The sequence below is a fragment of the Tasmannia lanceolata genome, unplaced genomic scaffold (genome assembly GCF_043159265.1).
Source record: "Tasmannia lanceolata isolate RefF3 unplaced genomic scaffold, GAP_Taslan_0.1 ptg000007l, whole genome shotgun sequence".
Lineage (NCBI taxonomy): Eukaryota > Viridiplantae > Streptophyta > Magnoliopsida > Canellales > Winteraceae > Tasmannia > Tasmannia lanceolata.
The window spans coordinates 21,926,744-21,939,525 of NW_027518684.1; the positions used below are offsets into that span (position 1 = coordinate 21,926,744).

At 40.0% G+C, this 12,782-nt stretch overlaps 1 protein-coding gene across 1 annotated transcript; it reads right to left on the reverse strand.

Annotated features, from left to right (window-relative positions):
- Positions 1-382: 382 nt before the first annotated feature.
- Positions 383-12,017, reverse strand: LOC143882277 (ATP-binding protein). Its single transcript, XM_077385790.1, has 5 exons — positions 10,429-12,017; positions 9,032-9,108; positions 8,374-8,485; positions 8,136-8,252; positions 383-1,019 (listed from the first exon to the last, which is right to left on the reverse strand). Exons 1-5 carry the CDS (start codon positions 11,908-11,910, stop codon positions 660-662), a joined length of 2,148 nt encoding a protein of 715 aa, XP_077241905.1. The 5' UTR covers positions 11,911-12,017; the 3' UTR covers positions 383-659.
- Between the last annotated feature and the right edge of the window lie 765 nt (positions 12,018-12,782).

Genomic DNA, 12,782 nt, shown 5'->3' on the forward strand with positions numbered 1-12,782 from the left:
AGTACTCTTCCCTTTCCCTCTCTATACATGTTGATAGTGACACCACCTGCCCCTTATTCTGGCAATGACACTGCACTAAAAAAACTACTTCAGTTAACCAAACACTACTGTACAATGACTCTACGAGAAGACTACTTCACTGTTATTCAGTTCTAATTCACCACTAATCTACTAGGTAACTACATGCAAGTGTGCAACCAAATGGAGCCTAAGGCACTTACAAGTCAGACATTTTTAACCCCTCCTGAAGTGGCCATTGACACCCCCATTGATGGGATCCTGTCTTAGTCCGGTGTTTAAGAACTCGAACTTCACCACAGTAAAAAGGTGTCGACCCAGGAAATCAGTCATTGGTGTAGGTTAATTTTCATCAACTCGGGTAGAGCAAAACCTGGACTCCGACAATAACTCGGCCAAGGTAAAAGTGAGTTGACTCGGCCAGTCGATGATAAAGATGGTATCCAAAGCCGTACAAGGTTGGTACGTCAGTTTGTCCTTTACGTTGAAAAAAATAACTAAATACTAAATAAGGCAAACTGAAATGGCTGGAAATGCCTAAACCATCCCCAACTATATCTTTAATAGCAAATTATATGGGGAAAAAAAGGCTTAATAAAAATTATCATTCAAAACTCGGCGAAAGAAAAACAATTTGAAGTTCAGATACTGAAATGTAACAGGGCTTCCATTTCCGGCAGCCTTCTTCTTGTTATATTTCTCCCCCTAGAAGTAGAAGTCGCTGGATTTATCCTGAGGGCCCGCCACGGCCAACAGACGTGCCTTATTTTCCGGCGATTGATCCGCTCACCTCTGCTGTCTGCTTCCTCCAACTGTCTCGTTAGCTCTTCAATCCGCTCCCGCAAAACTGAGGATCGGCTGTCTACCAGTTGTAGAGATCTCTCTGCTGCTGCCTGGGCAGCCATGGCCGCGGCCGCTAGCTCTTCTTTCAGCTGCAATTTGACATTCAGTGAATCTAATGAGGTCTTTGTCTTGTCCAAATCGTCTCTGAGAAGAGCAACCTGAAAAGAGAGAAAATGTATGATATCAGAGTAAGATGGAGGACTGATTTGGAGTAAACCCTGGTCAATAACATATAATTTTCAGTGTAAAGCTGTAAATAGAAAATTCTTCAACAGAAAGCTATCACCCTCACTCACTTTCTCCATACCCCCACCCCTCTTGAGGGATCTACCACGTGAAATCATTTGGATGCAAGTCCCCCAATCTTGTAGCTAATGATCACACTTAATAACCATCTGATCAAGATTAGTGAATTTCCGGTATAGTGTGTGTAAGGCTTTAGTTTCTTCACAAATATAAGATTAACCAAGGATAGAATAGTTTTCTTTATGGAGGTGATGCCATTTCAATTGAAATCGTTTTACTTAAGACGAGTCTGGACGTGCGAAATATTTGAAGTTTGGGTGCAGAAATCAAACTAGCCAGCCCTATGCGAGCTACAACAGTGTCGGTCATGTTTCAAGTCTTAAGTTTCTCATCTATCATTAAAACCATGCGTGGAATCTAGGAAGTTTCGAGGCAGTAGAACTCGAAAAATGATGCAGTTTTTTTTCATACTAGATGTAGAAAAAACTAAGTTTTAAACTCAACTCAACTAAGCCTTTGTCCCTGTTAAAGTATAAAGGATAAATAACGCCTTTCTCCAACAGCTTAAGCTTTTGGAAAAGTTGGTAAGTTAACATGGTATCAGAGCCAAAGGTTTCGAGTTCAAACCTCCCGGATAGCAAAAATCCACATGCGATGGTCGGTCCAAAGTGGGACCACATGTGCCACGTGTTTGCCAAGTGAGCCACACGTGCGGGGGAGTGTTAAAGTCTAAAGGATAAATAACGCGTTTCTCCAACAGCTTAAGCTTTTGGAGAAGTTGGTAAGTTAACAGTCCCAAACTAGTTGGGATCGGCTAATGAATCCTACAGAAAAAAAAATAAGTTTTAAACACAAAAAAAAAATCCCATTCTGTTCAGATCGAAAATGATTTATGTTTCAGTCATTTGACATGATTTTGGATCTCTTCACTTTGAGAATGTCTCGGTGACGCTAATCTTTTCCCATCAGGTTTTCATATTAGTTGAACACCTTGAAAATGAAAAGCCAATCGTTAGTCAAGAGTCAAGATAATGCAGATCCAGTATCCGAAGAGGCTGCTGATCTTGGATCTTATAGTAGAGGTAGATTCTACATGTACCCTCAATAAAGAGCAAGTTATAAGAGAATCATATAGATCTAAAATAAGATTTGTATTACATTTTTTCTATCTCTGTTCTATAATTACATGCTTGTATTTTATTCTCCTTATGTAATTTGACCATCTCTGTCCATTATCAATAAAATTTGCTATCTTCCAAAAAAAAAAAAGAGAAAGTTATAAGATTCCAACATAAGATCTAAAGAAATTCAAGAATTAGCTGTGTTTCATGGATACTCGGGGGGACCTAGTATTTATACTGAATATACATCACAGTTAGGAATTTACTCTCCAATGGCAATTTTTGGATTTTTTAGCAAATTCCAATTGATTTATGGAGCCCGAGTATTTTTTGGGGTGCTTTGTATGAACATGCCAAAAGTACACTTGTTTTATAGACTTGTAGAGTGAAAAGTTCTTACATATCTATGACAGTATATACAAATATTTATACCTTCAGTTTCTGATTTATCCTCTACTGTTTGATTTTGTTTACATCCAATTTATATAGTTTTTTTTTTATGAATTATCCAATTTATATAGTTTACTCCTTATGTTCTTACGAAATCATAATTATAATATCTTTCATTATTACCATACCACAGTACAGACAGGTTGGGTACTCCCAGAGTTTGCCATGTGTGACACCTTGTACCTGTGTCTAACTCCAAACCACTAGACACGCCAAACTTACATAGATACCAAGAAAGAACCACCACAGACGAGAGAATGAAACTGAGAAGAATATTGAGGAATGGTGACCTTTACCGAATCTGATTGAAAATAGAGTGCATGTCTAAAGATATTGCAGTTTGATACCTGGATGTTTCCCTTAAGCATGTTGATTTAAGGTTATCACGAGGCGATCCGCAAATGGAATGGCGGATGAACTGGCTAAAAAGGGCATGGTTCTGGAATCTCTGGTACTTCATGTTGAGCCGGAAATCAGGGGACTAGAGTAGTCCGGATCTATTTCCTTGCTTTTCTCGATGTATCTTGGGATGGATCTCTATGCCATCGGGGGACATCTTGTCCCCTGTTTCTTTTGAAATCAATAAATGTCAATTTTCAAAACAAAAAGAAAAGTTATCACGTGTTTATTTGGAACGCAAAGATACTGTCCTTCAAGGTGATTGTGTGGCTAGTCAGAAAACAAAAGGCTTCTGTTGATGTAGCATTAAATTTCTTACCACTTTGTAGATATTTCTTCTGGGGATATGGTTAAATTATTATTTATTTCTGTGCTAAAAGAGTTAATAATATATAAGGAGGTCGTTAGCAGGAACCAAGCATTATCTGCAGGAATGCCATTGCAAGAAATTCATAACCACTTCAAACCAACATAACAAAGATTCTATTTCTCAAAGGACTGGGAACCAGGATGGTTGTGTCAAACAGTTGTGGACACTCGTACTTATTATTTTTTTCTTCTCCTTTGGTATTATTTATTACTTTGATGGTTTTAACGTAATTACACTTTTTGGAATGATAATGGACTTAACCATTGCCATTAAAAATGACAATGGAATTAATAAAAGCGCCAAGACCAAGTAGGACTACTGGCAAACAAAAAACAAACAAAGAAGAGCAAACAACAACGAACTGAAAAATTAAATATGGCAGCCCCCTTCTCCTGGTTTTATCAAATTAAATATCGATGGTTCTAGCTTGGGCAATCTAGGACTGGCCGAAATTAGTGGAGTACTTAGGGATTCTGAGGGTGAGGTAATTTGGGCGTTCTCGGGTCTGATCGGGTGCACGGATGCTAGTGAGGCTGACGTTCGAGCAGCTCATCAGGGGATTATGCATTTGGATAGAGATTCATTGATTGTGTCATTGTAGAGGGAGATTCCCTCAAAGTGACTCGATGGTTGAGAGTGACGTCGGTCTCCCCTTGGAGGTTTTCGTAGTTCTTTGATAAAATTCAAGACCGAGTCTTTGGTCCCCCCTTGGTGAGCATGCGAATTTTATTGAAAAAGATGATCGAGATGGTCGATTTACAAGGCAGAAACACTACAAACAAGCAAATCAAAGCGAAACAGAACCAACAAAAATAACAAGACAAACATCAGGGCGGGAGGGAATCAAAGAGCGCCACATCTTCCATGAAAACTCCATCTCTGGCAAGAGCATCGGCGACTGAGTTGGCAGATCTCCGAACATGCTGGAACACAAATAATGCAGACCCCACCTGATCCAATATCTCATCAAAAAACCAGCCATATCTCCTAGGGTGCTTGATTGAGCCATTGAGCCATCGGATGACATTTAAAGAGTCCCCTTCTAACACCACATTAACTAGCCGATCTCTAGCTAGCAACTTGATTCCTTGATGAACTGCTCTTAGTTATGCCTCCGATGAGTCCGCCACCCCTATTGGACCCGCGAACGGCCATAAGACCTCATCATTTTCACCCCTCAGGACCCCACCGATGCCGGCAGGACTGGGATTTCCCAAGCTAGACCCGTCAAAGTTGAGTTTCAAGAGCCCTGGCCCAGGAGGAGCCCATTCTTGGACTACTATCCTTTTAGCATCCACATTAGTGCACACAACCCTCCACATTAGCGAACTAAAAAACTGCTAAAACAAAACTAGGTTCGTCAAGGGAGAAAAAGATCAAAAGTAGAAAGTGCATCATTGTCAACCTTAGAGAAGCTGAGAAGATTGGCACCATTATTTACAAACCTCCAAACATGTCAGATCTCAATATCATGCCCTTCAAGTTTCTCAAGAATTTCCTCAATAGCATCCACAAACTTTAAGGAAAACAAATTTTGTTTTTCACCCACTTGGCAGCATTCTGTTTTTCGCCTCCAGATTCGCAATATCTATCATTCGATGGGCAAACTCGAAAGCGAGTATCCCCTATTCCGTGGGGATGATTATGCGAAACTGGAGGGTGATCTGCTCCGAGAAGAAGAAAGGTACACCCATTACCCCGTGCTGGTCCCCGCGCCCGTTGGGATGGATTAAACTAAATTTTGATGGGAGTTCTCTTGGCAATCAGGGTAGAGCTAGTTTTGGAGGTGTTTTCCAAAACCATATAGGCTATCATTGCTTCATATTCAGGACCATCCGGCACTTGCGATGCCAATGAAGCGGAAATATCCGCTCTTTTAGTCAGTATCAAATGGTACAGCAAGCAAAACTTGGGTCCTTTGATTATCGAAGGGGATTCTGCAAATGTTATTGCTTGGGCATCAAATTGGTGCTGTGGACCGTAGAGAATGGCACCGAAAATTGACGAGGTCAGAGACCTTGTTGGTTGTGAAGCCCCTTATCGAGCATAAGAGAAGAAGTGCAAATTCAATGGTTGATGCATTGGCGAAGCACAACGTCAATCTCGCATCCCCATGTATTGCTGAGGGATCTCTGGTATGTGATAGGGGGTAGGCAATTTTGGGGTCCTCAAATCTAACACTTGAATGTTTTTTTGGAGGGATATCTTTAATGTAATTTGAGGTGGGGTACTTGGCTTGTTGATGGATTTGTGCATAGTGGGAACCTCCTCTGGGACATCTTGTCCCTTTGGGCCGTAATATTCCTTTTTGATGGAATAAAATTTGTTACCTTTTGAAAAAAAAAGGGAGTCTCCCTCAATAATGAGATCCAACAAGGGTTGATCCAAGAGGTGGATACCAGTAAGGAACGCCTGGACCTTTGCCTCGGTAGAATCCTTTTCTCCTAAAGGCCTAGAAAAAGCCCAAATAGCCACCCTCTCAGGATCTCAAAGCAATCCGTCAATACCAGCCGGACCTGGATTACCTAACATCGAATTTCAACTTCAAAAACTCAAGAGGAGGGCCCCACCTAGGATGAGAACACTCCATGTAGCTGCTCGTTCGAGTCTCCTCCTACGACCTATGAAAAGAAGTCACAGAGATACAACTAATGATAGAAAGGATCGTCACCCAATAGACCACTTAAGAGAAGATTTATCTCTAGATACTATGAAAATCTCTAGAGAAGCCTTTGAAAACACTTATGTTTTTCTTTCAAGACTAGCCGAAATGAGGCAGCAAGAAAAATGTTCCAAAGAGTTCTATCTCTGGAAGACCAAGGGACAAAGGCCAAAGTGAGAGATCAATTGACTAGGCTACAGTGAGAATCTTATCGAGACATGCTAACCAACAGAATACTCTGTGGGGGTCAAGGAGCATCAAGCCTTCCAAGCAGGAGAAGAATTCAATAGTTGCACCATCTTAATACAGAAAGAGTGAACAGAGAACTTAGACCATTTCCAAACCTTTTTATCAAGCCCACCTCTCTTAATGATCACCGACTAGGCGACTAGACTCTAGACAATAGTGAAGCAATCCAGGGCACTCCCCCGTCAAAAAAGTTTCTTTTGAACTGCACTTTTCATTCTACCACATCATTTTGCCTATTGAGTGAGTCCGCCACACTAACTCCTTCGCTAGAAGGCACACTAAAAAGATTTGGGGATTCTGATTTCAAAGGCCTGGCCACACCATTCGTCTAACCAGAACTTGATCTTCTCCCCACAACCAACACTAAACCAAACACCTTCCTAAAAAGAGGATTAACCTTCACGATATCACGCCAAACCATAATTCCTTTAACTCCATACTCATCAAACACCTTCACGATATCACGCACAAAGTTAGGTCCATAAATAACATCAACCATATCTACACCTTTAAAAAATAAATATCTCCCTCCCTCCATCAACCATATCTCCATCTCAACCTCCAAATCCATTTCCCCGGCAAGGCCTTGTTCATCAATATCATCCTTCTGATGCCAAGATTTCCCTCTTCTTTAGACTTACAAACATCATCCCATTTGACTAAATGACATTTCCTGATATCCTCTTTGTAAGCCCGCAATAAAATTTGTTGAAGTTGTTCAATCCTATCAATCAGAAAAACCGGTCAAGGAAATAACGGTACGTAGTAAATAGGGAGGTTAAACAGAACAGCCTCAAAAGTGTGATCCCCCCACGCCACCCCCAAAAGACACGAGGGACTTTTACTCCAAGGGGATAGCTTTCAGTGACTGGATCCCAGAGGTACTTTGAAGGTATTCCAAAACTCAAAGGAAGACCCAAATAGGAATTGGGGATGGAACCCATCCTGCACCCAAAATGTATTTAGACAAACTTGAATACTTTCTTTGGGGAGGTATTTGTGCTTATTTGAGTACTTACTTTTGTTTTCTATTTTCATATTAATATGGAATCGTTTAGTTTGTTTGAGAGATGATAACATAATATATTAAAAAAGGAAAAGATACAAAGAGAGAAGGATGAGGTGGTCCTATACAATGAAAACATCCACCAAAGAAGTATGACCCTCGCCATGTTGGAAACATAGAATAAATCTTTCCATATCTATCACTAAGTATGATCCCTATTCATCTATTGTGCGGACTTGTCAGTGAATCGGCGGAAAACGTTCAGTCATTGGTGTGTTTTGACCCTTTCAGATCCATGTCTGTGTTTCATAACTACAAACCCACAAGCATGAATATTGCCATGTTATTGTCTTAAATACAGGAACTTGTTTTAGTGGATGTTACAATACAGTAGACACTGTCTAAACCTTCAATGTCAACATCCTCCAATAGGGGGGAGGCCAAATCCCTTGACCTCATTTGCATTCTTGAACATAAGCATGAAAAACAGTTGCTAACTTATTACAAGTGACATCTTAGCTTTCTATTTTGACTATGGTTCCCTTCATTGCTATATGTGCAAAACTTATCACTCTGCTTAACATATAAAAACAAATCATTTTGTTCTATGGTGATACTTTTGAGCTTGCATGTCTACAGTCTGGATGAGAGTAGTTGATCACGCTCTCTCATATAACTATACTTTTTCCCTCCAAGAGAGAGATTAGATGTTTAACTAATAATTAAAAAAAAGGAAAGAATTTATGAAACATGATGTATTGACAATTTTACCTCTTTGTCACGCTCTTCAATGGCACTTTTGCCAGCTTCTACCTCCAACTCACATGCTTCCTTCCACCTGGTAACTTCTTCTTCGGCCTCTGCTATTTCCATCATGAGCTCTTCAACCTTACATGCAGCAAACAGAAGAAAAGAAATATGAGCCAACTGGTCGATAACCCAGAAATGGGTGAGCACATCTTAAAACTGTCGTGGCATCATAGATTTATAGAGGAAACCAGATACTTACATTTTGGGTTAGCATACTCTCCCTTTCTTCTAAATCTTTTATGTATAATGTGCTTTCTGCAAGTTTTTGAGCTTGTTTCTCTGTAAGACTTTGCAAACGCTCACTGTCTGACCTGGCATAGGATAGGTGATTAGAAAACCAATAACAAAGTGAACATAAGTACATAACTCAAACATGAACCTGCACAAAGGATTATACATGAGATGGACTGATCAATTGGAGTGTTGCTCATTGTAAATGTAAGAAGGACAAGCTTTAACAAGTCTAGATGCTAACTTAATAGTAAACAACAAGTTACAGTAAATAGTTTTAGCGACCTTTTGGAAATTAAACTCTAAGATGCTAACTTTTTGCATAATTGGATATATTTTACAAACTAGGGACTAACTGGAAAAATCACTTAAAATATAGTGATGAGTATAACTAATTAAGACAAGAGAGTGTGGAGATCAGCTCCTTAAAAGTCGTTTGATGATATCATCCTAGAAAAACTATATAAATAATATCTCAAAGATCTATGCTTAAGCTCGCATGCATCTACTTCATCTCTTAATATAAAACCACAATAATGTTGCAATATTGTGGGAACCACAAGAAACATACATGAAAGGGATATAGAAATTAAATTCACAGCTGTTGCAGGTCAACAGAAAGATACCTAGATTCCTCCAATGATCGCTTCAATTCAGTAATCTCAAGCCGTAGGTTCTTCATTATCTTCTCCACAGTTGAGGCCTGGTGACAGGATAAGCAGAAACATCAAAACAAATGGTTGTCCTTTGTACAAAGGTACTTGAGCAATTACAAGCATGCACATATATTTGCATGTCTACCTATTAGATATTCATTCCTCCAATTGACTTTAAAGACACAAAACATCCAAATGAAAATTTTATCATTTGTGTTCAAAATATTTACAATCATATGTACCATGGTCAAGAACATGCTGTATTGACCATCTCAGTTTTGCATTTCTTAACACTCACAGTTTTGGGAATAGCAGGGGTAGTTCAGGTACTTTCGAAAAAAAATAGATGGGTGATTCAGACAATTTGTTCAGTTCTATGTATGGATAAAAGTTGAAGCAGAAGCTTTTTTTTTTTGTGGCGATGGGCAGAAGATTAGTACACTTCCTAGACTAGCATTGGTGGTAGCAGAAACCCATTAATGTTGTTATGTGGTCTAACTAATATTCTCGTCCTTGGAATATCATTGAATCATTAGCGAGACGTTTGACATTTTTATCACTTCGAGGCAATTTATATTTCTCAAGTCCACCACGAAAGCAACCAAACTAGCCAGTCCCTTGGCTACTATGGGTGTTCTTGCTCTACTCCGGAAATTTGGCAGGAACCACTCTACCACTAGCCAACTTAGCAATCTAAAATCTTATCCCTCTTCGTTTAGCTAAGTACTTTCCCTAGTTTTAAGAGTAGACCTGGGCGTTGGCTATTTTCCAACCATTTCAAGTCACTTAGGTCAAGATGTCAAATCATCATATGTCTAACATGAATGCTGGAGAGACATGTTGGATAAAATCCACTCCAATTGAGAATAAACTCAAAATTAGAACGAAAATATCAAAAGAAATCTTCCACTCGATGGTTTCCAACACCAATCCAACTTTTCATTTTTCTATCTTAAAAGGGAATACTGCAAACTGATTAAAAACATCCAAAGCATGCCAGCAGCTCTATCTTCTAAGATGGAACTGTCCAGATGATTAAAAAATTCTTCCAGTGTTCATAGCATATTTTAGTGATGGGCTTCCAACCAACATCAATCCAACTTTTCGTTTTTTGTCTCTTAGAAAGGAATACAACAAACAGATTAGAAACAACCAAAACATGCCAGCAACTCTATCTTCTAAGATGCAACTGTACAAATGATTAAAAAAATTCTACCAGTGTTCATAGCATATTTTAGTGATTGGCTTTCCAACCAGTTGAAATACAGTATCCAACGTTACAAAAAATAATTGCAGTCTATCAAACAAAGTTGAAATAATTTACCCACAAAGCCGAACTGCAAATGGAAAAGATGCAAAGACAATACCAGACTGACAACCTCCTCCTCGCATTCGCTGCCGTCTGACCTCGTGCTTGCGTTGGAACTGAAATTATCAGACGAATCTCCACTCGAAGCACCCATCATAAATCCGAAGCCAACCTTCTGCAATCCCCTCTCCGCAATCTGCAGAATTGCCACCCTCTTCTGGTCACCACCTCCCTTTAATTTACTAAGTGTTTTTTCCACTGCTTCTTTCTCTACCAAAGCAATCCTAAGCAGACTACTGATATCTCTATTCTCCTCAGTCAAACTCACAATGCTGTTCTCCAACTCCTTCTTATCCTTCCTTCTCTTCTCTTCTCGCTCCAATAACAGTGAATCCACTCTCATTGCAAGCTTATAAACAACCCTATTTTCAGACAATAATCTCAATGATTCTTCATCCAAATCCAGTCTATCCAGTTCATTTCCTTCAAGAAAATTCTCCGCCTTCTCTTCATCGATTCTCTCCACGATTCTTACCAAACACTCTCTCACTAACTTCATCGAATCTGAAATCTCCAATAAAACCCTAATTTTCGTACTCCTCTCTTCCAGCAATTCCGATACCCGATCTTTCAAAACTCCGACCTCGTTTTGGAGATCCGATTTCTCTCTTAATTCCTCATCTCTCCTACTCCTTTCCTCCAGTAATTCCGATACCTGATCTCTCAGAACTCCGACTTCGTCTCGGAGATCTGATTTCTCTCTAAATTCCTCATCTCTCCTACTCCTTTCCTCCAGCAATTCTGAAACCCTAACTTTCAAAACTCCGACCTCGTTTTGGAGATCTGATTTCTCTCTGAATTCCTCATCTCTCCTACTCCTTTCCTCCAGTAATTCTGAAACCCTAACTTTCAAAACTCCGACCTCGTTTTGGAGATCTAATTTCTCTCTCAATTCCTCATCTCTCATACTCCTTTCCTCCAGTAATTCTGAAACCCTAACTTTCAAAACTCCGACCTCGTTTCGGAGATCTGATTTCTCTCTCAATTCCTCATCTCTCTGCCTCAACAATTCATCTTCCCGCTCCCTCGCGGCAGTTTTAATTCCATTAATATCAGTCCGGAGAACGTCCCGTTCGCTCGAGACCTTTTCGAGTACTTTTACGAGATTGAGATTTTCTTTCAGAGCTTCTTCATTCTGATTATTGAGAAGGATTAGGTTATCCTCCATGGCCATGGATCTTGATCGGAGTTCATCATATAATACCTCGAGCATTTCGAATTCAGCAATAACAGCATCGCTTCGGACTGGCAGTTCGGGAGGATCATCGGACAGATCTCTATGGTTGATTTGATCTTTATGAGGATCATCAGACAGATCTCGGCCGTCGATTTGATCTTTATGAGGATCATCAGAAAGATCTTGTCCGTCGATTTGATCTTCGGGAGGATTTTCGGAGAGATCTCGGTCGTCGATTCGAGCTTCGGGAGGATCATCGGAGATATTTCGGTCCTCGATTCGATCTTCGGAGGTATTTTCCATGTTAACGAGAAAATCTCAAGGATTATTATCTCCATGACTAGAAAAAATAAATCTAGGATTTGGGGGATGAGAAAACCCTACCTACCAGTCAAAATGGGGAAGAGGGGCGCTGAAAGACGTTCTGGTGGGAGAAATTCGAAAAGAGAGTTGAGGAAAATAATATGTTCGCCGCTTTTTTCCTTGGGACAGCCCCTTCAGTGAAATAGTGGTCATAAATAAAATAGCGGGGCTGTCCTAGGGAAAAGAATGACGAACGTTTCAGTTCCTGCGGAAGGATTTTGGCCGTGAAGGTCCGTCGCTGAGTGTTGTTGGTTGCTATACTATAATATCATTGGACTCCCCCCATTAAGTTTTTTGGTTGCTGTAATATTTGCTGCCGAAGGCATTTCGCGGATGGTCTGTTGCATCTGACAGCAGCCACGCAGGCTCACTTTTCAGCAGATTTTGTCTCCATTCACGTGGTGGCTGCGAAAGCTTCCGCGATTACGCTAGCAAATCCCGCTCATTGGGCTGCCCTTTGACACACTACTTTGGTGAGGTGAATTCCTTCTCCCCCCTCATGACTTTTAAACAAAATTCTTCCAAAAATTAGGAATCTTAGTTAAATTTTATAGGGAATGTTGCTCTCTCTTTCTCTGTATCACACACTCTCTCTCTCTTTATATTGGTAATAACACCCCTACTTATTCTCCTACTTTCAAAGTATGCGCTACGCCGTAAAACACTATTTACTCTATTCTCCGAGGTAATTTTAAACAGATCAAAATTCTTGTATTCTCCCTCTTGTATCCCACTACTCTCCGAACCACACTTGCGCAACCAAACATGCCCTAATAGAGTTGCATCAAGATTCACAAATTTGAAAAGCCGTG